General features: G+C 43.8%; 2 protein-coding genes across 2 annotated transcripts; one reads left to right on the forward strand and one right to left on the reverse strand.

Moving 5' to 3' along the window:
* The first annotated feature begins 7672 nt into the window (after positions 1–7672).
* Positions 7673–10168, forward strand: tril (TLR4 interactor with leucine-rich repeats). The gene has a single exon (XM_070922330.1). It carries the CDS (start codon positions 7673–7675, stop codon positions 10166–10168), a length of 2496 nt encoding a protein of 831 aa, XP_070778431.1.
* Positions 10169–12492: 2324 nt separating this feature from the next.
* LOC139299079 (cyclic AMP-responsive element-binding protein 5-like) lies at positions 12493–25379 on the reverse strand. The gene is made up of 10 exons (XM_070921967.1): positions 25326–25379; positions 24608–24701; positions 22685–22794; positions 21981–22240; positions 18236–18362; positions 17899–17970; positions 14030–14401; positions 13649–13912; positions 13460–13568; positions 12493–12629 (listed from the first exon to the last, which is right to left on the reverse strand). The coding sequence occupies exons 1-10, from the start codon at positions 25377–25379 to the stop codon at positions 12493–12495; spliced, it is 1599 nt and encodes a 532-aa protein (XP_070778068.1).
* Between the last annotated feature and the right edge of the window lie 1151 nt (positions 25380–26530).

Genomic DNA, 26530 nt, shown 5'->3' on the forward strand with positions numbered 1-26530 from the left:
GTGTTTGGAGTTTAAAGGAATGTTAGGACTGACTGGGAGAAAATGGGTGTTTATTACTGCTGACATGCAGAGGTGTGATGCTGGAAGTAGAACACGCAGGAAGAAAAGACTTTTATCAGTGTTTGTATCTCAGATCTTTTCATTGTCAAACCCAGGCGGATTCCCTTGTATTTACCTAAGCAGTGTGCAATTGTAGCCCCAAGGCAACACACCCTGACATACCTGACCAGAGACACTCTGAACCACACCTGTCTACACACACACACACACACACACACACACACACACAGCATCCAGCATCACACATACCGTGATTATGACTTTCTAACATTTTCTACTAATAGCACGATCTAAATCTCATTCTCAATCTCAATCTCACACTGATAAGGAAGAGACAGTGAGACAGTCATGAATAAGATATTGTAATGGAAGCTGATACATGACACTTGTAAGTCTGTGTATGCCAGTATAGCTATTTATATCCCCTATCACCTTTCTGTCACTTACAGTATACACACACACACACAGACATACACACATACCGCACGAGCAGTTTATGTATGACAGTGTCATCTATAGGTTAGGTATGGTTACTGCACACTGAGCAGCCAGTATTCATGCAGGAAACTGAAACGCTGTTGGTTGCCAGTGAGTTAATGTGGACTTATGTTTAACAAAGAGGACATGAATCACAGGGGGGCCTAATGCTGTTTTAACTGCATAAGAAAGTAATTTGCTTAGCTCCATGCACTGTGCAATTTGACGTTAAGTGTTAACACTGATGTGTATTATTTGCTACTAATCATAAAAGTAATCTTTTCATAAAATGATATACAGTACAAAGTTGTCACGTATGCAATGTTCCAGGTAAATAACTAGCAGATGTTGGGGCCCCATACTGATAAGATTCATTATTGTTTGGGTGTCTCCCTTGGAATGTGGGAGTTATGCGATAGAGGTCTCTTTTCCTTGACCCCTAGACTGCTGTCCAAATAACTTGTATATCATAGGGTTTGGGGTACTGAGGGACCCTAGGGAAATATAAGTTTATAGATTCATGAGTTATAGTAGGACCCTATGTATGCCTAAATGTATAAAAGACGAGTTTAAACAGTGTTCGAGGCAGCAGTACTGATTCGGCTACGGGTGCTGTCCAGGTTAAGATGCGCATGCCTGTTGATCCTGATCTTTGATGCAAATAAAGAATATTATGTGAAAAGTCAGTATCAGCGGAGTCTCCTTCCATCATCAAGTCATCGCCTACATCTGGGGAATGAAGAAGAAATTGACGACAACACCCTTCAACTGGAGCACCTCTGTCTTAGAAGTTGAAGTGCCCTTGAGCAAGACACTGACAGGGTCCCCGTTCTAAAGCTGAACATGACCTCTGATCCTGGGCCGTATTAACTCCTTTGGGGGCCGAGGTGTGGTCCCTACTAATCCTCCGTTTCTCCCACTCTGTGTGTATTGTGGATGTATTAGTTAGTGATCAGTAACTCGTTTTAACTTGATTAAGCACAATTTTATTTAGTGAAATGCACCATGTACTCCAAGCACAGCAAGTGCGCACGGTAAATTTGAAGCTACAGGTTAATTTAGCACAAAAGACAGGAAACAGCTGTTTAATCCAGATTGTTTGATGAAAGATGCAAACTACCTGCAACTCTAAAGGTCACTGATTAACATATATCTTTTTTTGTTTACTCTACAAAAAACAAAGTATGAAAATTACACTTTATGGTTTTATGGGGGTTATGTGCTCTACATAACCTAACTTGGGGCCTCAAGATTAGATAATAACATAGATTTTTTCCTTAAGGGCCCTATCATTTCAGTTTATTTTGTGATGTAGTGGTGCATATATTTGCATTTAATTAAATGACCCCAAGCTAATTGTCACAGGATCAACCTGGAGTCTTTGGGCCCTGAGGGAAGTTGCCCACTTTGCCCGGTTGGTAATCCAGCTTTACTCTGACCTCTCTGTGAAGGAGGAGGCAAGCGAAAATGAAGTTTTTCAGAGGGGATCAGCACTTTCTTGCAGTAAGACTGTAGTTGCCTCCTCATGCTATAATGTTCCATGTCTGCAGAGGGCGATGTTGCACAGAAGCGGTGCAGCGTGGGGACTCAGAGCCGACAGCTGCAGTTCAGATGTCTCAGCTCTCCAAATTACTGACTGGCGACTTTGTTTTAATGACTCATAAAGCCCACATTTTTTGTACTCTTGTTTGCGTTGTGTTAGCTTGAGTGACTTCATGTGCATATGAGTGTTTTTTTCTGCTTGCTTTCATGTTCTAGTGTGCTCGTGCAGCCTATCACAGTTTTCGGGGTGTTTGAGTTCCTGAGTGTTTTCTGCTGTGCAGCTCGGTGATCTTAAGATCTTCTCTTTGTGCCATTATGTGATTGAGGCTGATTATGTGCATGCAGACAGTTTCTATCAAACTCGGTAGATCAAAGGGTTGCCCTCCCAATACACACACACACACACACACACACACACACACACACTCCATCCTTTACACTACCCTCCTTATTCCTCCCTCTTATCTCCCTTTCCACTCTCTCCACCCTTTCAACAGGGCAATAGCATGCTCTAATTTTTTCCAGATGTCAAGTACCTCCCTTCCTCCTCTTCCCCGCTCGATTCCCTCCATTCTTAACTCTCACAGGGTCGACTGAAACCCTGAATGTTCTGCCACCCCCCCACCCCACCCCCCACCCCTCTTCCCCCCCCCCCCCCCGGCTCGTTCGACATAACATGACCCCAGGAGGTCAGTCAGGAGAGGCTGGACCTCTCCCCAAGCAGAAAGGAATGCCGAAGCAAATGCGTTTCCCACATTGCATGATGTGCTAGTGTTGTTGCAATCAGCCGTTTGGTCGACAGTGCTTTGAGACATGCTTTATTGCTCTGATTTGGATGAGATTGATATTTTTTGGGCAGAGCAATGATTAGAAGAGAGCTATCTGTTTCCTTCTCTTTTTCCCTCCATGTTGCCCTCCTTCCCTCGATGGGAGCCAACTGGGGGAGTTAAGCAGGGGAGCAGTGGGAATGTGGAGGGTCACAAGCATGGGGCCCAGGTGTTCCCTCCACTCTTCTTCTATCATTTATATTCATTGAGGTGCACCTCATGTGTGGCTGCTTCTTCTGTATAACACACAGAGTGTCTTCATGGAGCTGCACACACATGTTGCACAGAGGGGATAGAGTCTTTCACCATCTCCCTCTGAGTGCATAAACACACTCACTCATCCGCTCACAAACATAGACTACAGGCACACACAGACACACACACACACACACAGACACACACACACACACATACACACACAGTTAATGCATGTGAGCATGGACTAGATCTATGATTCCCGGCTCTAGCTGAAGCACTTAATGATCCCAGCAGCTGCTGCTCATGTAAACTCTCCTCTCACACACACACACACACAATCCCACCTCCTCATTGCCTCTTTTCCTTCCTTTCCTTCCCTGCACATTGATTCTTTAAAGCAACTAAGGAATGCTTCAAATAGTAGATGTCACACAAAGACACATTTATGATCCCAAACAAGCAAAAGTGCGCGCACACACACATGCACAAATGGAGCCACACACAAGGACAATCTGTTATTAGTTTGAGCTATTTCCTATTGATTAAAGCCCCTGTTGGAAAGCTAATCTGAGGAACAAAGCTGCTGTTCATCTTCATTATGACCCATCCTTCACACTGATTACTATGATAAGTCCCAGATATGTGCTAGTTTCATGCAGTGTTGTGTTACCAGGACGTGTCCCATACGGATTGTCTCTCTGAAACATGTCAGACCCACAGTGTATAGTGAGCCGCTGAGGTCCCTGCATTCTGAGATACAATAGGATGCACATGTTTCCACACGCACAACTTCCTGCAACTTTGTGACTTTGCGGGAGGGTCATTAGTCCCTTACGCTGTCAGTCCTGCTTGTGTTAGTGCTAAATCCCTACTTGTATACATTATCTGTCACAGCATGGTAAGATGCAGCAATTTACCTCCATTTAGCCTTGTTGCAGTGTGTGGTACTATTAAATGTATTTATTTCATTGAAAATTGGGATTAAACATTATTTGACTGAAGACAAGCTGTGGAAGGTCGATACCACTCTCATGTCTGTACAGCAAATATGAAACTACAGTCAGGATACGGTTAGGACTAGAAACGGGGAAAAAGCTAGCCTGGGGATAATGTGTTAATTAGTGAGTTTTAGAGGCCGATTTTGTTACCTTTGAACAGAGCCAGACTAACTGCTTCCCCCGATTCCAGTCTTTGTGCTAAGCTAAGCTAGCCAGCCACTGACGGTAACTTCATATTTACCTTAAAGATATGGGTGTGGTATGTTTTCATCTAACTCTCATAAAGAAAGCTAATAAGCGTGGATACATTTACACTCACATAATGTGGACACTCAAGTGAAATGGCGGACAGTAAATGTAGTGCACTATATAGTAAATAGGGAGTGATTTCAGACACATCCCTGGTATTGTCCATGCTGGGACACCTGTGCTTTTCTTATTATGACATGTGGAAATGTCTGCTGTGAAAGAGGCCTATTCAGGAGCACAAGAGAGCACAATATCTCCTTTTGAAAGATAGTGGAGTAAAAATATAAGAAGTCACAAAATGTAAATACTCAGGTACTTGAGTAAATGTATTTAGTTACTTTCCACCTCTGCTGAGGATACAGATAATGAAATACAAACCATGTATAATGATTCTTACTGTTGCTTGGGCTGTTTATTCCTCCCTCCACACAATCTCTCTGTCTCTCTCCCTCATTCATAGAAAAACTGTTTCAACACCTGAAGACTGCAGGAGAAATGTAACACTCCTCGACGACCTACATACGCTGCAGCATCAGCTTATTTACATGCACACACACACACACACACACACACACACACACACACACACACACAAACCTGCACACTGACCTGGATATTCTTTATTTCAGGCAGACATATTTTCGCACACACACACACACACACACTGTCCCATGAAACAGGGCACGCTCAGGTGCAGACAGAAATACAAACCCTCTCGCTCTCTCTCTCTCTCTCTCCCCCTGATGGAATTAGGTTTCTCTCCCACATACACACACTCTCTCACTGCTGAAATGTCATGTGGCCGGTTGATTGGACAGTGAGAGGCCCGCTGGGAGGTGGTGAAAGGATGTGCTGGTGAAACCAGTCTGCAGCCTTTATTGTGTGCAGGCACAGTGGCAGACAGCTCTGTACGGGGTCCTCAATGCTGCCTATTGTGCCAACTTCTCTGTGAATCTGGGTCAACTCCAGAACACTTTTCCCCTCACAACAATCTGTCTACATCAGTCTAACATTGCACTGACTTTCCTTCTCCTCTGATCCCCTGCTCTCACTTTCCTCACATTGTTTTATCGTTTCTTACCCTGTTTCCATCTTTCATCCTACCCGTCCATCTCATTTACACACTGAGCTCTCTTGGGAATGAATCATTCCTCCGTATCCCCCTCCAAATGTTACTATATTCAAGTCAAGCTCAAATTATTTCTGATGCTACAGTGAAAGCCAATCCATGCTGATGAAATCGTTTGTGTTATTCCTGTCAATTCTGACACAGACCAGGCGACTGCTATAAAACTGGACTGGTCCCACTGTGTCAGAGGCCATATCTCTGAGTGTTTTCTCAGTGTGTGTGTGTTCCTCCAAGAGAGGGAAAGAGAGACTAGAAAGACAGGGATACAGAGGAGGGGGGAGCAGAGATGCAGAAATACTATGGAGAAATGGCCAGACAGGAAATGACCTCCCAGAGAGAGGGGGCTTCCCCAAGGGTTGTATTTCTCTCCGTCTCTCACACAGAGACACTCACTCACACACAGAGCTATAATGTCTGACTATGATGTCTACCAACAGATATGCATGAGAATGAGGCCAATCAGTGAGTGTTTAGGGCTTCTGCTCTGTGCTGGAAAACGCAAGGAGCTACAACAGTCATCCATTAGCTCGGCTCTGGAAACCATTGCATCACTTGCTTCTCAAGAGAAGTTACGTGTGTGTGTGTGTGTGTGTGTGTGTGTGTGACTTTATGTGCATGAGTGAGTTATAACTGCTTATTCTTCCCATGGTTGACAAATCTCTGTTCATAGAGATCAAGATGTTGCAATTGAGAGTGTGTGAAAGCTAGTTAGGAAGTTGAAATACTCCGCTAAAAGTAAACAGTTGAAACCTAAAAATTGACGATGCAATAGTATGAAAAATACTGTAACAATATCCACTTCTATACCATTAAAAGTACTAAATATCATCCAGTTAAATATGATGGGTAACGTGACGGGTGGTGTTGATAAAGGGGTGCTTGAGCTCATGTAATAGGGCTGTGGAGGTAAGCTTGGGAACCTCTGATCTGGGCCGTGTGTATGTCTGTGGGTAAGCACTCTACCTCATGTGCCATAAATGTGCAGATGTCCTGGCAGTGACAGTGCATGCTTTTTCAGACCGGACTGGAACATAAACCTTCATGTACGCAGCAGAAAATCGTTCTTCATTCTGCAAACTTCTGCACAAAAGCTTCACATGCTCCACTCGCGCCACATTTACTTCCCCACTTTCAAGTTGGAGATCTCTAACTCAGATTTGGCACCTCTCTCCTCGCCAGTCTTAACACACACTTCACGACCTGAATTCCTCCTCTGAAAATGTGAACCATCTGTGCTCCTTATGGCCCCGGCAACACAAGGAGCGTTAATGACAGAATGGTACATTGCAGTTAAGCTGCATGATGATGGTGTTCCCACTGATGCAGACTGGGCTGTTGATGTGTTGATTGTAGCTTTTACTTACTCTGTTTATGTATGCAATGTCCTCTGGCATAGAACACAAAGCTGTTCACTCTGCTGCAGCTGTTTTATGAATTCTCATTTTTCATAGCTTATCAAAACCAATGACTATGAATATGAACTGAATATGAATTTAAGCATTTTGTTAAACTTGTTTTATGAGGGACTCTGGTTTGCTCTGTCTGCACCCTGCTACAAGGGAATCCAAGACTTCGGGGTTCTCTTGGGATTCCGTGGGAAGGAAATCTTCCTGTCTGCTTTGTCCATACCAGGGATCCGATCCAGATCTCAGACCCCCGGTGGCTGCGGGGGCGCGCAGAAAACTCGGTCATAGGGTTTCTCAAACTCAGTCTCCCTCCCTCTCCCACTGTAGAGACTCGTGTGTGTTTGATTACCTGCGTGCACGCGCAAAGCTCTGGATCTCGTGCGTCAAGACTTGTGCACATCTGTTTTTGGCAGGGTCGCAGAGTTGCGGGGGAGGGACGACTCCAGTGTGTGTGTGTGTGTGTGTGTGTGTGAGCACTCTCTGCGCCTGAACTCTGTAATTCGCAGCAGATGACCACTTGGGGGGATGGAGGCTTTATGGGAGGTGAGCGTTTCCTCAGACAGCATCAGAGCGCACTGCACAGATTCATTTGCTCTATAGATGATGCTGCTAAGTGGCGGAGCCGCGTGCTTGATGTGTGCAGCACTTTCCTCTCCACTTTTCAGAGCAACAAGTGGATTATGGACGAGTCGATCTCCAGCGTGAGAGAGGAGAGGGGCGACTGCACCTGAACTACACAAAGCGAATGCCGCATCGGTCTCTGGCTGTGCCAGCCGCGCTGTGGGGATGGATACCGGCAATTTTCTGGCGGGGATATGCTTTTTCCTGCTGTCGCTCAGTGGGTTTATCTCGTCCTCACCGGCGACAGGATTTTGTCCCGACCGCTGTGACTGTCAGCACCCGCAGCACCTCATGTGCACCAACCGTGGGTTGCGCACTGTGCCCAAACCCGCCGCGCGGGTGCCCGAGGAGGCTCTGATCTTCAGCCTTGGGGGTAACTTCATCGGTAACATCTCCGCCTTCGACTTCACACGCTACAGTAATCTCGTGAGGTTGAATTTACAGTACAATCAAATACGAAACATTCACCCAAAAGCATTTGAGAAGCTCTCCACGTTGGAAGAGCTGTACCTGGGACATAATCTTTTATCGATCATACCCGCTGGGACTTTACAGCCCCTGAAGAAATTAACTATTCTCTATGGAAATAATAATGACATTCAGAAAATCACCCCGGAGCTCTTTGTTAACTTGGATAATCTTGTTAAACTGCGTTTGGACGGCAACTCAATAGAAGTTCTGCAGGACTCTGTTTTTAAGAGTTTGACCAGTTTACATTATCTCCACCTGGAATCCAACAAACTGCAGCATATTCACAGAAACGCTTTCTCTAAACTCACCAACCTGCGCTTCCTAAACCTGGCCCACAACAAGCAGTCAGCCGTGCGCAATGCCCTCACTTTTTCCCAACTCAAAGCTTTGACAACGTTGCTGCTGTCTGAAAATGAAATCCAGCACGTCGGAAATCACGTCTTCCAAAATCTGAAAAGGCTGGCCAAACTGTCCCTCAGCAACAACAGAATCTCTCGCCTGGACAGCGGGGCTCTGAAGGGGCTGTCGAGCCTCAGAGAGCTTCTGATTGACGGCAACGAGCTGGAGGAAATCCCCGCCGGTCTGCTCGACTCCCTGGAGCGCATCGAGGAGCTGGACTTCAGTCGCAACCGGATTTCCAACGTGGACTCTTTAGCTTTTTCGCAACTCAAACATCTGAGGGTGCTGAAGCTGAAGAACAACAGGCTCACGAGCCTGTCCGGAGACATTTTTGCCCTCAACAACGTGCTTTACGACCTGGATCTCCATGGCAACAACTGGACGTGCGACTGTCGCCTGGAGGAGCTGAAAAGATGGATGACTGCTGCGCATTCTCAGGGCAAACTGTTGACTGTTTTTGTGCAGTGTCATCACCCAGCAACTCTGAGGGGGAAATATCTGGACTATGTGAACAGCTCCCAGCTGGAGCCCCTCGGGAACTGGACCCACTTGTGTAAGAGCCAAGCTGGGCCTGAGGAGAGCCGGGGAGGGGGGGTGTTGGTAAAGGTGGAGGGACAAGAGATAGCAACGGCAGATGCAATAAAGCAGGAGGAGAGGGGTGAAGAAGGACAGGTTGTTGAAGTTGAAGTTGTAGATTTGAGACAGGGGGTCAGGGATGGGGTGATAATGAGGAAAGAGGGAGAGAAAAGGAAGAGAGAGGAGGAGGTTGGAATCCAGGGAGACCAAGGGGGTCTAGAGGTGGCAGAGCCCTCTTCCTCACTGGAAAGAAAGAAACCAAAGAAGGAGTCGCTCAGTCCAAGGTCACGACCTGCTGCAGAGGCTGCTGGGAAACGTGCCAAAGGGAGACGAAGGTCAAATGTCATTTCCAGAACCGATCCACCTGCTATTTCCACACCAAGTCCGGCTGGGCACCAGGACAGGAACACCACTGAACTGAACAAAGGGCTCACCACCACCTCTACGGTCCAGCCGGGGGAAAAGTTTGATCTTCTGAGGTCAGATCAGGAGGAGGAGCTACCTGTAATCACAGATCCTTGTGTGTTCAACCGCCACTTCATCACTAACGTTTCAGTGGATCAAGTGACATCTAGTGCCGTCACCGTCTACTGGACCACCAGGGATCATCACCGCTACACACCAGGACCTGGGCTACGGCTAGATGAAGTCCACTACCGGATTCTGTTTGACCGGTTTGGCACTCCAGACCGCTTCCCTCGCTATGTTTACACTCGTGGCACAGCCCGCTCTGTAACCCTCCGAGAACTCAGCTCAGACGTGACCTACGTGGTGTGCGTGGAGGGGGTAGTTGGAGGATCCGTGTGTCAGGTTGCACCCCGGGATCACTGCGCAGGGCTGGTCACTCTCCCTGAGGGGTTCAGCCGCGGGGGCCTGCTGACCTCTGACCTCCAGCTGGTGACGGTGGCCACGCTGGCCGGGAACGCCGTGCTGCTTCTCGTCATTGGCGGGGTCTGGCTGGGGCGGAGCCTGAAGAGGAGGTTGCAGAAGAGGAAGTCGGCCGTGCACGTGCGGCACATGTACTCCACCAGGCGACCGTTTCGTCCTACCGTGGCGACCGCCTCGGTGTCCACTGACTTCACCAGCTACCAAAGCAGTCGCCCAGCACGACTTGCACCACTAGAGGAGGGGGACCTCATTGAGTTTCCTTGTGACCGCTTTCTGGACAGCAGCAGTGTCCGCAGAGACAGTGACATGCAGAGATTCTCTGACTAGAGCCATATAAACCAAAAAACAGGAAGATATGTGACTTTGTTACAGAAAATACGCACTGCGGTGTCACATTAAAAACACGGGTGTGTTTGTGGCTGTGAACAAACCAGGTCAACTATCCCACCATTTTGTGTTTTGGTTCTTCATTTGACCACAAGAAAACTTTTAACGTGACAATAGAACAGCTGAGCTCATCAGTGCCTTTTCCGACACCAGAGGAAGTCCAATCCCTCTGACTTCCTCTTCCTGCTTTGCGCCTTTCCTCTTTCATTTCCTTGCACCTGCGAGCGTTTCTAAATGTGTGATTTGTTGTGATTGCAAGTGCGCACGTATGAATGATTGATCACTGATTTCAACTATGGTGCTAATATTGAGTTCACAGACATCATATTGTCTCATGTTTGTACAGTGTGTAATGATGGCTGCTGGTTGGCAGGGAAAAAAAACACTTGTTTTGTATCACATATAGCGTGTTTTATACTTTTATATATAGTTTTGCATTACATGAAGAAGTAAAATCCCCAACAATGTGATTGATTTGTCGTTTGAGTGTTTATGGATGATTTACCTTTATGATAGATGTTACTGTGTCTGTGGCTCTCAAATCTCTTTTACGTAAACCAGATTATGTAAAGCACAAGAAGATTATATTTCTAGAGATAGGGGGGGTTATATGAGGAGTACTCTATATATACATTGATAAAAGATATTCATACCCAAAGATTACTTCCAGTAACCCCTTGAACTCCTGGTTGTTGTAGTACTCATCATATGCCTTAGCCAGGCAGCTCAGGCTGCTTAGAAACACCATCATTTGGCATGTGAGTGGTACTTTACATGTTTAAGGACACTTTTTTAACAAAATAGGTCACTTGCTATATAGCTCTAACATAATATATTTCTTGTAATTCTACATATGGAGCAATTCAAAAGATTTTTTTCCTCTGTAACTGATATTCAACAGTGTATAAGGCTGGGGAGGATAATAGCAATAGTATGTTAGAGAAGTAAGTGTATGTGTGTGTGTTCATCCAGGCTTTTGCATGCGTGTTAAGATGAGGTCTGGCAATAGTTAAGCAGTCCCTTTGTCAGAGTAGACAGGGTGGAGTGCCTCCCACACTTAGTCCAAATCACACACACATGCATAAACACACATGTACATGTACATTTTCATATCACCAGAGAGTCAAGATGTCAGGGAGACATAAAAACATCTCAATACTCTGCACTAAAGAGTCGGTTATTTACAGCTGGTGCCAAGATTAAGTCCTTAAATTTGGGACACTTTAAGGATGGTAAATATAGTCAGACAAATTAAACTTTTAAATAAAAGACAAAAGGCCATTTTAAATGTTTCTTTGTGTATTATATATTAAGAAATACTGATGCCTTTGTGCTGGCCAAACATAAAACAGGCTATGATCTACTTTACTGACCACTCCGGTTATTATGGTCAACTACCACTAACAAAACCAGTCACTAGATGGCAGACTAGACCGTACTGTATGTACAGGAGCAAACTGATAAATATATAATCTCATTACTGTGTCCAAAACATTCTGACAGATTTTACATTTTAAAGGATCTTAAAAAAACACGAGGAAATACCAGAATAAGCGTTTTTTATTAACTGACAGGGATTGAGACATGAGGTGCAGTTTATAGTTATTTAGTATCTGACGGAAATACTGTACAATCATGTTTTAAATGGCTTTCCAAGAAAGGCGTGGGTTTGATTTGAAATCTTAAAACAAACATTTTTTGTCTTAGTATGAATTATTTGTAGAAAAATACATAGTTTTGACAAGCTGCCTCTGTATCAAAGACAAGGCATAAGGTGTGCACTCGTAGATTCTCAGTTAGAAATATAAAACTAAAATATAGGCTTTGTTTCTTTTTTTTTTAATTAGTGCAAGATATAAGAGCAAAAGATATTGGAAAGATGTGTTATGATTGTGTCTGCATAGTCAGTGGGTAGCAGGCAATGGCTGGATTGCTGTGAACAGAAACAGACGTTTTCTGGATAAACACAGGACCCAGTTGCCATTTAATCATCACAGTATTTAACAAGGCTTTCAGAAAAAGTCATTTTTGCACCTGTTATGGAAATGTATCAGCATGTGGTTCTGGTCTCTCCAACCAGAAAAGATGATAATAATGTGTTCACTTGGATTTATAAATTCACCAGTTCAGGATTTCATCTACAAAGTAAAGAGACATGGATCCACAGCTGAGTGAGACTTTAGTGACATTATGACAGAAAGATAATTCAGTGTGGTAGGATTCAGCCATCCAGTCCCACCCCCCCCTCCTCTGTATGGTGAGGGCTAGCGTCCAGGCTGGGGGTCGTGCCCTGTGTCGCCTGCAGCTGCCGAGGAGGTGGAGATGCTGTTGTGTTGGATGGCCTGCAGATGAGACCCAGGACCTACAGGGGTGGGACTTCCTCCTGGGCTCACCCCTGCAGCTGGACACAGAGACAGCTGTCAATCAAAGTCACTGATCCTGTGTGGATTTGGGGGGGGGGGGGGGTTGTGAGCAAATGAATGAAAACCCACTGCAGCTCAGAGTAAAGGAAAATATCTCTTTTATTTTAACAAATGAATACTGTACATACAGGTAAAAAGACAGCAATAGAAATATACGAATATAACACATGCCAATATTGCATCCATCTTTGTTCTCTGAAGCTCAACACTTAAAAAACATAACGGCTGCTTTCATTTAAGCCACAAGGTGCAGTATTTTTTTCAATATCTTTCATTTTAGGTCACAGATCAAATATTGTTGAACATAACTTTAGCCTGCCTGGAGTGCAAGATGGGCATGGTCTGCTTCTTGTTCCAAGCTAGCTTCAAGCTGGGCTAAACAGCTAATGCCAGAGTGTTGCATTGCACTCCAGCGTATTTCAAATACCATCAAACTCTGGTTCATTAAATGAGTATGAAAATGATAAATAGATTCCTTTAAATGGAGAGTTAAGAGTGCAGTGCTTTCCCCTGATTGGCTCTCCATAGGAATAAAAGTGCATGTACCAATATTTGGAGACTGTGGGGTTAAAAGCAGAGTTTTTACTCTTTAAGTGCTGTTTAGTTGCACTCTGTAAGATGCAGTTTAAGGTCTCTGTGTGCACTGAGGGGTGGTTTGTCAAGACAAAATGGGGTATTCCTTTATGTGCACGTACAAGGTGTAAGGTATCTGAATTATACCCTCAGTGGTGGATGGAGATGATTGGTGTCAGGCATCTGGAAAAGCTGGTGAGAGGGGGGGGGGTGCAGGATAGGGGGTTTTACTCACTGGGGTACCCCTGTGCCTCTCTCTGCCGGGCGGTGACAGGACAGTCCTTGTGGGTGAGAAGAATCTGCTTTAGTTGACCCACCTCCGACCTCAGTGACGTCACCTCGTTCTGGAAACACACAGAGAAACACTAAGTATCCCTGAGGTGTAGACTGTGTTTGTGAGTGTGCTTGTCAGAGCGTGTCCCACCTGTAGCTGCAGGTTTGTATGCGTCAACTCCTCCGCCTTCTTCTCCAGCGACGACACCCATACTTTCCTCTTCTGTCGGCAGCGGGTGGCTGCAGCCCGGTTACGTTCCAGAAACTTCTGCCTGCGCTCGTCGGGGTCATGGTCTGCCGTCCTCCTGCGACGGTTGCCGCCTCCTCCTCCACCGCTGCAGCTACTGCCTGCCTGCACTGCATGCTGGGAGTGGGATGACTGGGAGGGCTGCATCTGCTGTGCAACTGGTGATAACTGGAAACAAAAAACAAACATTTTAAAAGTAACCTCACTGTGCCGGAATGCAGGAATAAGAGGTCAGGTGTTACTTGTAGCATCACAGAGCTGATCAGTAACTATAAAGCATCGTACCTGTGCTGGAACAGACAGGGGAGCAGCAGGAGGAGAGCCCTGGTGCAGATGGGAAGGCGGTGATTGGTGAGCCTGAGCATGCGGTGACTGGTGAAGCTGGTGGCTGTGGGAGCTTCCCAGATGCTGCGCAGGTGCAGGCGGAGCATGACATCGCTGTTGGTAGGTGAGGGGTGGAGGTGGAGCTGGAAGCTGCGGATGATGATGATGATGATGAGGAAGAGGAGGATGATGGTGGTGGTGTTGAAGTGGAGGTGCCTGATGACGCTGTGACATCATCTCCATCATGTGACCCATGGATGTCACGGGGTTGTTGACGGCGATCATTCCTGGGTGGTGCTGTTGGAAATGATGGCCCAGCGTCTGTTTGGATCTCTGAGTGGAGATAAAAAGACCAATGATATATAAAGGTCTGACAAGCATCTGAAGTCATATAAAACATTAAATACCAGCTACAAATCACCATAGTGACAGCTGATGTGCAGTATGATTAAAGTATGAGCCCATTTACAAGAGGTTAACCTTTTACACCTTAAAGGAGCTTTGAATTTGAAATTTGAATGTATACATTTTCTACTATTTTATTTACAAAAGATCCTTTTAGCATTATTTAGGCGGCGAGCCAGTTCTAAACTCACAGAGACAAAGAGCTGTGCATGTCATTTCTTTAAGAAAGATAAACACAGAGGAGCCTCAGTAATTGACATTCTCATTATAATTTTTTCACATCCTCTCATCTGAGCTGCACATTCCCCCTGACTTTGTTATGGCCTCTAGGAATGTTACATCCAAATTCGGCTCTCGGATGTCTCGAAGGCCGGTGAACCTGGTATAAGAAGACAGGAAGATTGCATCTGTTTTTTTCAAATCGCCAAGTGCATGCTGGGATATGTAGGGCCAAGCAAGCCCCCAGCTAAACATTACTGAAAATCTTGTGTATCGGTGAATTGAAGACAACTTCAATTCGTCTGGGCCGAGGTGGATTTGGGGTTGAGTTCCATAAGACGCTTAAGATTTTAACACCAATTCCACTGACGGTAATTATGGAATTAAGGAAAAATTCTTCCTTCCTGTCTATGAGGCCAACATGTGTCTATTATTAAAGAAGGTAAGTAAAAATGGCCTTCAAGGTATAGAATGGACTTTTGCAGGTTGGATATGGCAACACCTTTATAGCCTGGATGAAGATGCTTTTTCACTCTCCAAATTATTAGCTTTGCAATTTTGAAATATCTATTTTTATATCTCTTATATTTCTGTATATATTCTGTAAACTGAGAAAAAAGCTAACTCATTTTACAAATTCCCTGGGTAATAATGTACAGAGATCTGTTACATATTTCAGCCAGCTTTAGTATTTTATAAAATAGGTTGTAAAATTCAGCACCTTAATACGTATGACTTATTTCAACACAAACACAAAACCCTTTTTCCATAAGCATCTTGATATGAAACACAAATTACAAAATAAACACATATTTCATTTCAATACTGCCTGTTGCTGTCACTATGTTCCCTACAGGGTTATTCAACCACGTTTGACTTGATAGGTGTTAAACACTATATATGATGAGCCCGTGATTATACATAAACATTTTTCCATCTCTCTCATAGTGGGCGGGGTGTGTTTGACCCCAACACCAGCTAAATTAGTAACAGCAGATAAGCTCCTAACCTACAGGCCACTTCAGGTCAAACAAGCCGGTTCTCACAGTATCCTACCTCTACGTAGCAGAATGTCTTTAAATTAAAAAGAGAACTGCTCTCAGCCACAATCCCACACTTCCATGACTGTCCATCATTGCCATTTCTCCTAATCACCCGCAACCGTGAAGACAACTGTAGATAAGAGGGATAATGTGTTCCAATAAATGCTGCCGTCTGCTGCTTGATACATTCACACTTTATCATTCCCGCGTATCATCTGACTAAACAGACTGTAAGAGCTAAATTAAACCTCATCTCTCCTTTCTCCTACACTCAGCAGTGGAGAGGGAGAGGTCATGTTTAAAGCATGACATCACCCCCCCCCTCCCTGGCAATATTGCTATCTGCTCCCTGTTACACAATATTTCTTTAAGAGAAGAAGCAGATTTTTTCCCCCCCTTCAGCCATTCAACGGCGAAAAAAGGGAGCATATTTAGTGGGTGCCAAGGGATGAGGTCACTGAGCTACTGAGCTGTCTGTGCCAGCTTTACCAGCCAGTTAGGCTGCCAGTCAAACACACACGCACAGCCACACACACTGAACAGGACGGGACACGAGTATTTCAGCTCTGTTTACTACATAGAAACAGCCTGACACTGGGGCCTGTGATTACATCATGGATCTCCTTGGCCTGGATGACACACCACGTTGATATTTCTGTCTGGACGGATCAGTGAATGAAGACACGAAACTGTACATGAAACACTGATCCACTTGTTAAACGTTTACTTTTCCACTTTAGCTGAGTGTGGAGTTACTGTACAACGGCAGCATGTTAATACTCCTTCTGTGGTTTTACAGAAGCAGAGTCTTGTTTCACACCTTGGAAATGCAAAACACAACACCTGACAAGACTAAATTACAAGGGCATAGAATAAAATTGGTCTGGAGAAGAATTGTGTGTATGTGTGTGTGTTTGTTCAAACGAGAGATGAAGAGAGATTCAGATTTGAACCTGCGACCTGAGCAGCCCTGAAACCTGAAACCACTTTTCATTTGCCACTCTATATACAAGCTCCGCAGATGAAGTCATAACCTGTGAGTGTGTGTGTGTGTGTGTGTGTGTGTGTGTGTATGTGTGTGTGTGTGGACGCAGGGCGATTTCACAGTTTTCCCTCTGAAGTTGCTTTTGATAGCACACATATATTTAACAATTCATACTACATGCCCCTAAAAAGAGGAAATGTAAAATTTACAAGGGGAGAGATAGAGAGCATGTAGACACAAGGAAAATAAAACAACCCAAGAAAGCCAGGGAGAGTATGTAGATTGTGACTTCCTGTGGTGCGGACCTGTGTGTGTGTGTGTGTGTGTGTGTGTGTATCTGTTAAAGTGTAGAGTTACACTCTGTTTCCTGTCTGTCCTGATTAGAAAGGAGTAAGCCAAAGGCACAATGTGAGGCAGAGTGTGGCTTTTACTTTAGAGCAGAGATGGGAATTGTGAAATCATTAAAAGTTAAAGGAATAGTTCGACATTTTGGGAAATACACTTATTCGCTTTCTGGCAGAGAGTTAGATAATAAGGGTGATACCAAAACTAACAAACTGCACCAACCAGCACCTACCGCTCACTGTTTAACATGTTATATGTGCTATGTTTTATGTGTTATATGTGTTATATGCTTTTTCTCAGCTCTCAGCAGTTGCCAGGCTGCCAGCAGAGATTCCAGGAAGTTGTTGCTCCCAGGCAAATTGGCATTTTTACACTTTTTCTACGGATTCATCAAATTAAATATAACATGTAAATGAGTGAGCTTTAGAGGTGCTGGTAGGCATGTTTTGTTACCTCTGGACACAGCCAGGCTAGCTGTTTCCCCTGTTTTCAGTCTTTATGCTAAGCTAAGCTAATCAGCTGCTGGTGGTAGCTTCATACTCACTTTACAAATATGAGATTGTTATAAATGTTCCCATGTACATCTCTGCAAATAAGTGTATTTCCCAAAATGTCAAACTATTCATTTATTACTTCAACTAACAATTGACTTGACAAAAGCAATGGCATTGGTATCAGTTTTCAAAAAGTGGTCCAGAAACATAAATTGTACTATATGCTGCGCTCATACATTCAGTCTTTGACAAAGCATAACGTTATTAGCCGAGGAGAAAGGAATAATCCACAGAAACAGGAAGTAAGTAAGTCAGTGCTTCAAACTGACTGGTCAGTACCTGAGGCGAGGAACAGGAGGGGTTGTGTACAGGACCTGGTATACCCATTACACACGACATCTGCTTCTCTATCTGAAGAAGGGGGAAAAATTGACACAAAACCTTTCAACCACGACAAGAAAAAGCATACATACATAACCTCAAGCACAAAGAACTCCCCACAAGGTCACATCCATTTGGAGTTTGACACTCCTGATTAATTCATATACAAGACTGAAGTGAATTTTTCTGTCAACCATGAATATTTCTAACTCTGGGATCTTGATCACTTAGGCCACTATACCTGCATCTATAAATTATAATGTATGTGTGTGAGTAACCAGTCTCCCATACTTACGGGCATGTGCTGAGCAGATGCCCCTTGCATGGCGGGGTCTGGAAGGGTGCCAGGTAAGGAGGCTGGCAGCGGTTGTCTGTGTCTGTTCCGCATGTGGAGGAGGGAGGACAGCGGCCCGGGAACTGGCCTGTGGTCAGCCACAGAGAAAGAGAGAGAGAGGGAGAGAGAGGGGCCGGTCATGCCAGAGAGCTATCCACAGCTACAGTTTCACTAATCTGGGTTCAGCGAGAGGTGCGAGTTGAAACATTTATAGCCGGGTTTTAATGGCAGATGAGACTGAGATAGATTGATATGATCAAAATAGGTCAATTTGGAAATTAAGGATGGATAAATTGATGACATAAATTAAAGGGGTGATAGAAGAAGGACCAGGTTCAAATCTGCTAGAACTAACTGACTTGATCTGTCACTTTAAAGGATTAATACACCCAAAATACACCCAACATTTTCTGATTTACCCTAAGAGGTTTTGAGATATTCTTACTCATAGATTTCTGCCTCCACCCCAAAACAAGGGAGGTGTTGGGAATTTTGTTTGGTGTGCTCAAAACATTGACAAAATAAATTTTGAGCCATGTGTCTTTATAGAAACAATGACCCAGTTACTCTGGATAATCCACAGACCTCACTGTGAACAGTTTTCATTGGAACGACTTTCTGCCAAAAAATAGTCCCTATGAAAACTATTGTTCTGTGGATTATCCAGAATAATAGGGACATTGTTTCTGGAAAGAGTTGTTCCAGTTCATCAAGTCAATGTCATTTTTCAGTGCTGTGAGCACCACAATCTTAATTCAATTCAGCTCCATTGTACTGAGGTGGAGGTAGTGTTGCCAGATATGGAGTGGTTTTCCTCCCAAGTGGGCTACTTTTTATTTGATTGGGTGAGGAAAAATGGTTTTGGGTGGTTTGAGATAATTTGTAGTACTTTTTGGGCAGTTAAGTCTGGCAATTTTTTTTCCCAATTCAAATTCTTATTCATTCATACCTCTGTGATAAAAGACTTGTACAATTAGTTTCATCTGTTCATGTCTGTTATATCTGTTTAATGTAACAAAAGATATCATTTTAAAAGGAAATAATTTACCATTATTGTAACTGTGGTGGTTTTCGGCTTGCCTAAACAGAATACCACGGCATGTCTTAGGACTGGATGCTTAATTTTTCTTCTTGAACTCGTATACTGCCACAGAATTAAACAAGGAGGATCTGAGGTTAAGTGTTTACTGTCGTCTAGATGCAGGTATATTTGTGACTAACAAAATGTCATCACACCCTACTGGAGAAAGGTTTGGAGGGTTTGAGGTTCTCTTTGGTCAAATCTGGCAACCCGGGATGAAATCTCAGAGGTGGAAACCTTAAAACATAAAACCAATACTATCTGCAAAGCTCCAAACCACAAGAAATAAGTGAGGGAATGTGCTGTTTTGTAATTTGGTTAAAATCTGGACAAAAGCATCCACTGAATGACAAGAAAATCTAAATGTTATTGTATGTAAAAAAGTGTAAAACAGAGGTTTAAGTTGAAGCAATGACAATGGAAACTATGATGAGGTGACAAAAGTGAAAGAAGACAGAGATATGGAAACAAGTGACAGCTTGAGAGGCAGGAGAGGAGCTCTGGGATCACAGCGGGGGATGTAGAGACCCGGGGTGCCATGTGCTGACCTAACCACTCTGGCTCTCAGCCAATCGGACAGCGTGGGCCTCCGTGGCTGCGCTGAGGTCATCGGCAATGATGTCATAACTGAATCTGGGGTATGCGGCCCGTTTAACATAGAACAAAGTACGGACAAACCAAAACAGCGTTTCCTAACGTAACCACAACAGTTCTACCGGGCCAACAGCCAGACACTCAGAGACCAGGTCGCCATGGAAACCGGTGGTAAACACGAGGGGAAACAGTCAGACACCCGATCCATGGTTCATTTAGCAACACTTAGCTGGTTTCACTGACTAACGTGCTGTCTGGATTCAGCTGGCACTGATTTACTGTACCATAACTGACTGTCAGCTCTCTCCCCACTGTCCCGCCATGTCCTGTCTGGTGCTGGACAGATGTTTGGAGCTTATTATGTCATTGACTTACTTCTGGTACCTTGATTCATCTAACGAACGGCGGAGATGTGACAGAGGCTTTGTTTCTCTACAATCTGTTGTTGCAAGGAGAAGTCAGTTACAGGTCTGTTGATGGGTGGTAAGAGTAAGGCTTTTATTTTTGTAAGACTAGGTGTCGGGGTTGGGGAAAGGGTTTAAAATTCCTCCTTAGGCTCCTTAGAAGTATTGAAAACAGTCCTACAAATGTGAGGTGTCCTGCTGACCTGGGGATTTAAGGCCCTGATGATGTTTTCACAATGTCCCTCGGTCTGAGTCCAGCTGGAGGCCTTTGTTGCATGTCATTCTTTATCCCTCTCTCCTCTTATTTCCTGTCTGTCTCTACTGTCTGCTCTCCAATAAAGACAGACATTGTCCAATAAACATTTAACAAAGTGCCCCAAATGTAATAATGAAACTGCTCATTTTCATTTATTAGGTGATAACTATGACCAGTAGACAAAACAATAAAAGTAAAAGTAAAAATATTAAGTGTGCTCACAGTTGCAGTTTGAATATTTGAAACAGTGAAAGAAGTCAAAGTGGCAGTCGAATTGCACTTAGCGAAATAATCTGAAAAGGCAGTGAAAATGGAAGTGCTGAAAGAAGTTTCAGTTTCAGTTTAACTGTAAGCAATGAGTAAAGTTCAAGTGTTAATTTAAGCATAAGTATTTGAGAAAAAGATAATGAAGCATTTAATATGTCATATATCACAATTCTGTCACAGACATTGGCAGTTACTAAACATTTTTTCTGATGAAAATGTGTATGTTAAAACTGTGGAATGTATAAATGTTGCAAATGTAATCTACACTAAATCAGTGGTGTTCATCTTTACAGTTAAAGATGCTATTTCCAATTCCTAAAGTCATTGGGGATTTTAATCAGCGATGAATTGAAGCGGCCTGGGTTTGATTCCAGCCCGGCCCTTTGCTGCATGTCATCCCCTCTCCATCCCCCACCTTTCCTGTCTATCACTATCAATTAAAGGCAAAAATTCCCAGAAAAAGAATTTTTAAAAAATACAAATTTTCTCATCAAGCAGCAAGCTGCAAGTCAAATTGTTGAATTGAAATGTTTCATTAAATTAAACCCACAGTTTATGTGGAATCCAAAGTTGCAATGTTAGGAAGAGAAAGAACAGCTGCTGGGAGCTGGTCAGATGAAAGACAGGAACTCCTCTAATCTGTCTGTTGAACTGGGTGATAACCAGGGAGCCATGGAAGCTGCACAGGCGCTGAGAGACTCCAGTCTGCCTCTGAATCTTAACAGACATAACAGCGGCAGTATTTGGGTGGCAGGGTGGGTAGTGTCAGTGGGTTTGAGTGGGTGTTGTGCAGCGGTTCTCCATCTCTTTTGCTATTACTTTGTTCTCTCAGTAATTTGATGTCTGATTTTTTTTCTTCCTTTCTCTCAGTTCATTAGTGCAGTGATAAATTATGCAGGGGGAAATGCCAGTCTGTGCCAGACAGAATGAGTTATAATACGTCCAAAAACAGGATGGGCGAGACAGGGTGAAGGAGAGGAAGAAAGAGTGAGAACAGGCAACATTAAAAGGAATAAGTATTAATGTATGTGTGCATTCAGGTGCCTTTAGGTTTGTGTGTGTGTGTGTGTGTGTGTGTGTGTGTGCAGGCATGACCATACTCACCCTGAGTGTGTGAGGGTGGAAGGAGCCTGGGTGATGACCGATCCCGATTGGGAGGAGGACAGAGCTTGCTGGGCAGCCAGGCTGCAGCTAGGGCCCATCATGGAGCCATGAGACTGGGGATGCTGCAGGGGATGGGTCTGGGGATGGTGCAGCGGCGGCTGGGGAAGTGGGTGCTGAGGTTGGGGTGGGTGCTGGAGCCGGAGCTGGGGTTTGAGCTGCTGCTGCTGGTTCATACAGGACGGCCCATTATGAGAAAGCGTCTGTGGGGAGAAGTAGGAGCGACGATCAGCTGGGACCACTTTGAACTGGCAGGGCAGTATCTGCTTTCACTCAGTGTGTTTTTGTGATCTGAGGTGATTTTGATGTGCGTGTGCATGCATGCATACATTTGTTTAGGTGTGCGTGTCTGCATGCGCTCGTGTGTTTGATGTCTAGGTGTTTCATTTACAGGGGAGAATGTGATCGCCTGGTGTGTCTTTCCTTGCAGCAGGTCAGATATCTGCAGTCGTCTAATTGGGTCTGACTGCTTTTATCTCCCTCGCATTCAAGTGTCACTCAAACACTAACCTGACAGACCTCACAAGCAAACACCTATCAGCAATAAGGCACATTAGTCAGCATTGTGTCTTGATTCTTGGTTTCTTTTAGTCTAACCTCAGCCAGAGAACAAATGTGAAATTCTACTTTTTTTCTGTAGAATTTACCTGTTTGCTCTTTTCCTCTTCTTGTGCTTGAAGAAACTCTTCCTCTATCTCCTTGAACAAACCAACCTCTTCACAGTTCTGCAAAAATCGGGTTGGTGTCGGAGTCTGGTCTGGAAGCATTACATACAAATACACACACAAACAAGGGGTGACAGGTTTAAAAAAAAAAAATGAGTGGACATTCATGTATCGCTGCCCCTCATCCAAGCTGAACTGCTAAGAGAAGAGAAACAAGTCTCCTCTCAGGCGTGCTCTCTGTCTCTCTCTGTGATAACATCAGTCTGTCTCTCTGAGCCGTCTAAACATGCAGGGGTCAAAGGTCAGTTGGGCTCTTTGTTTTGACATGAGATTTCCTGCAGGAGGCGTGACAGGCTGCAGGACAGAGAGAGGGAGAGAGGCACAGAGGGAGAGTCTGGAGAGGTTAGATGTCATGCTCATGTTTACGTCCAGACAGACAGCTGTTTCTATGGTTACGGACGTGTCACGATGTGTCACGTGACAGTGTTCTGACTGATGAGTCTGGATCATGGTGGTGCAATAGAAAAAACTGCTTGTGTCCTAGTGACGCCACTCGTCATGCAGCTATCCTGCATCCATCATTAACATTGTAAAATCAAATCTGTGACGTACAACTGGATTAGTATATTGAAGCAAAAACATGTCTCAACAAGAGAATTAGTTTTTCATTTAAATAGCTGTAAACCTTTTTTATTTAATGTCTCAGTGGAGCAAGAACCACAGCATGAATACTTCATTGCTGCATGCAGTGTACACTTGGCTTTGACTACGGTTTTTGAAAGCCATTTTTTCCTTAATTCTTATTTTTGCAATTACAAAAAGCATCTAAAGCAGCGTGTAGACTATCATGGGGCACAAAATCCCCTCAATAAATCCCATGGTAATTAAATTCTCTTTGGGTTAGCAGCTCCTTAAACAGGAGGAGCTTTTCTATTCACTTGTGGGAAAAAGCAAGCCTACCAGTAAGAAGAGGAAGAAGATGAAGAATTTACAAAATTCATTTTTCAAGCAAAAATGCAAAACATTCTCTGGTTCAAGCTCATCAAATGTGAGTATTTGTCGCTTTTCTCTGTATTTTATAGTAGTAAACTTAATATTTTCGAGTTTGGGACTGTTAAACTATTTGAGGATGTCACCTTGAGCTCTGTGATTTACATTTTTTGTCGCTATTTTATAGACCAAACAAATATTCCATTAATCAAGAATATAAGCAGATTAATCTGTAATGAAAATAATGGTATGTTTTGGCTTTATTGTGGTATATTTACAGTAAGCCTCTGTTGTAGTAATAAATGACACTGACTGTCCATCTGATATTGGTAAATATTTGTCCAGCTAATCAGCCAACTAATACTGTTATCATCAAACCATGGTGCACACAGTAACTAACTAAAGTCCCCCTATCCACAAGCACATAGTTACATCTACCCAATTCTCCCACAAGATTCTCTCCTGTACCCACCTACACTCCTGTCCCCCTTACTTTGCCCAATATCCAAATCAAGAGTAAAATATTTAATAAGGTTTGCGCTGACCCCTGCACACCTGCTCCCTTTGTTTTTAAATCAAAGTGGGTCTTCACTGATGGCGTTATCAGTATGTTCTGTCTAATCTGACGGAGTATACTGTACACGTTGCAACACGAGCAGCTCTGTTTCACAGCACAGACTATCTGAGGGAAGGAAGCCTGTATCAAGCTTATCTGATTTCATGCTGTATAACGTAGCGTCATCATTTTTTCATCAAGCACTGAACCTGAAAAGGGGCCACCACACACACACACACACACACACACACATGCAGCCAGACAACAGCTGACCGGAGTGCCATGTAGCACGTCTAAGTAGTGAAATATGTGGGATAGAAGACAGAGAATTGGCAATATGTTCTTTTGTGCTCACTCACCTGTAAAAGCTGTATCCGTCTTGATGGAGGTGAACTTGAGGGTCATCTCATGCTTGTGTCTGTGGATGATGAGGTGCTCCTCTAACTGGAAGCGCTGCAGCACACCGACAGAGTGAGAAAGACATGAAGAGATGCGTGCGGCTGTACGACACGACACATGGGATGAGATTTTCAGTTCAATCAGTCGACGCCTCTAATAGCTGACTAATCAGTCATAACGGTCTTAGTCAGCTAAATATTTTAGAATATTGATCACTCCAGATGACAAATGAATGAAAAGACATTTGTAATTTAATCCTTTATATTTCTTTTTCTAATTCTTATTTTTTACTCTTGTTTATAGTTATAATTCTTTATTGCACATTAGCCTTTTTAGCAGAGCCTTGTGAGTATGCCACCTTGCATTTCATGTAACAAATAAAATCTTAAATCTTGAAATCCTATTGTTATCAGCCTGGGAATACACTCTCTCAGATCAAAGCTGTGCAGTTGACCTCATGTACCTACATATTGTTCAGTTATACTTTCCACAATTAATAATCATGTCTGACTTTTCCACAATCTTAAAGCATTTTATTTCACTTACAATAAACTATTTTATTCTGTCAGGATTAACAATCTAGTTTAATAATGATAATCATACATTTCCCTGAAAGCCAATTTTTTATTACAGCTGTCACAGGGCAGGTGTAGCACACACATACTGTATCCAACTGACCTGAGAGCAGCCTGGGGCGGCGCACTCATAAGGCCTGTCCTGTTTGTCATTCATGTCATTCACACACCTAGAAAACAGAAGAAGCAAGAACAACACATTAACCTATTCACAGCATATGTAGGGAGCTGCGGTATCTCATGTCACAGTTACCGTACGATGATTTCATTCAGCAGGAAGCCTGTAGTTCTCTGTTCTCTATTTGTATTTACACAGAGACAATGCCCTCAGATAAATCACACACTAAGCTTGTACGATACAGTTATCCTCCTATTATCACATCTTTATTGTGGAAGCAGTGTGTAATGAGGTAGGTGACACAGATGATGGATGTTTCACCCTGAGACACTACATTATCTCCAGGAAAATGATCCCTTCGGTGCCAGCAGGAGAGCAACTGTCTTGGGTTCTGACAGCATGGCTGTATACTGTAGGTAGTCATTTTTATTAGGACAAGTACTATAATACAAACAATCTGTGTTATTCCTAACTACTCATTACACATTACTAATAGCATGTACTGTAAGCACCAGAAGAAGGGCATCAAGGTCTCAAAGTATCATGATCTTTACTTTTCATGGTTATTATGTAGCAAAGTGCTAAGTGTAGTGCAATTGTTTCAGCCTACAATTAAGCTTTCACCAGGGCATCAGTTAATAATACCAGTGTGATGAAGGGATACATGCTCGCCTTGCATAACATACAAATAAAGTCATCATAGGGTAAAAATATCAACACAAACACACAATAGAGCACAATGATAAACCCACATGCAGCGCTAACCCACGCTTGACCCACTCAGCTCTTCAGTGGAGATATTAAGCCAGTGATAAGGGGGGTGGGGGTGTGTGGGGGGGGGGTAATTATGACTTATTTGAAGTGCTACTGCCGCTGGCCTCTCATTTTCCACTGAGAGCAAAGGAAGAAGCCTTTAACTCCCTGACCTCAGGCATTCCTCTGAGCTGTGTCACCAAACAAGATTCACACACACTCGTGGAGAAGACACAGAGATCAATAGGGTGACCCTTCCTTGACTTTTCATCCTCCTACAGTACTGATAACTTCAGAGAGGACAAGGAGGTGATCGAGAAATGTTAAAGGTGGAGATGAGAGGTGCGTCGGACACTTATTCACAGGTACACACACGCTCTGAAACTTTGGGCTTGCGTGAGCGGAAAGCGCTGGGGAAGACAGTAAAGTGGGTCCTG

This window comes from Enoplosus armatus, chromosome 16 (assembly GCF_043641665.1).
Source record: "Enoplosus armatus isolate fEnoArm2 chromosome 16, fEnoArm2.hap1, whole genome shotgun sequence".
NCBI lineage: Eukaryota > Metazoa > Chordata > Actinopteri > Centrarchiformes > Enoplosidae > Enoplosus > Enoplosus armatus.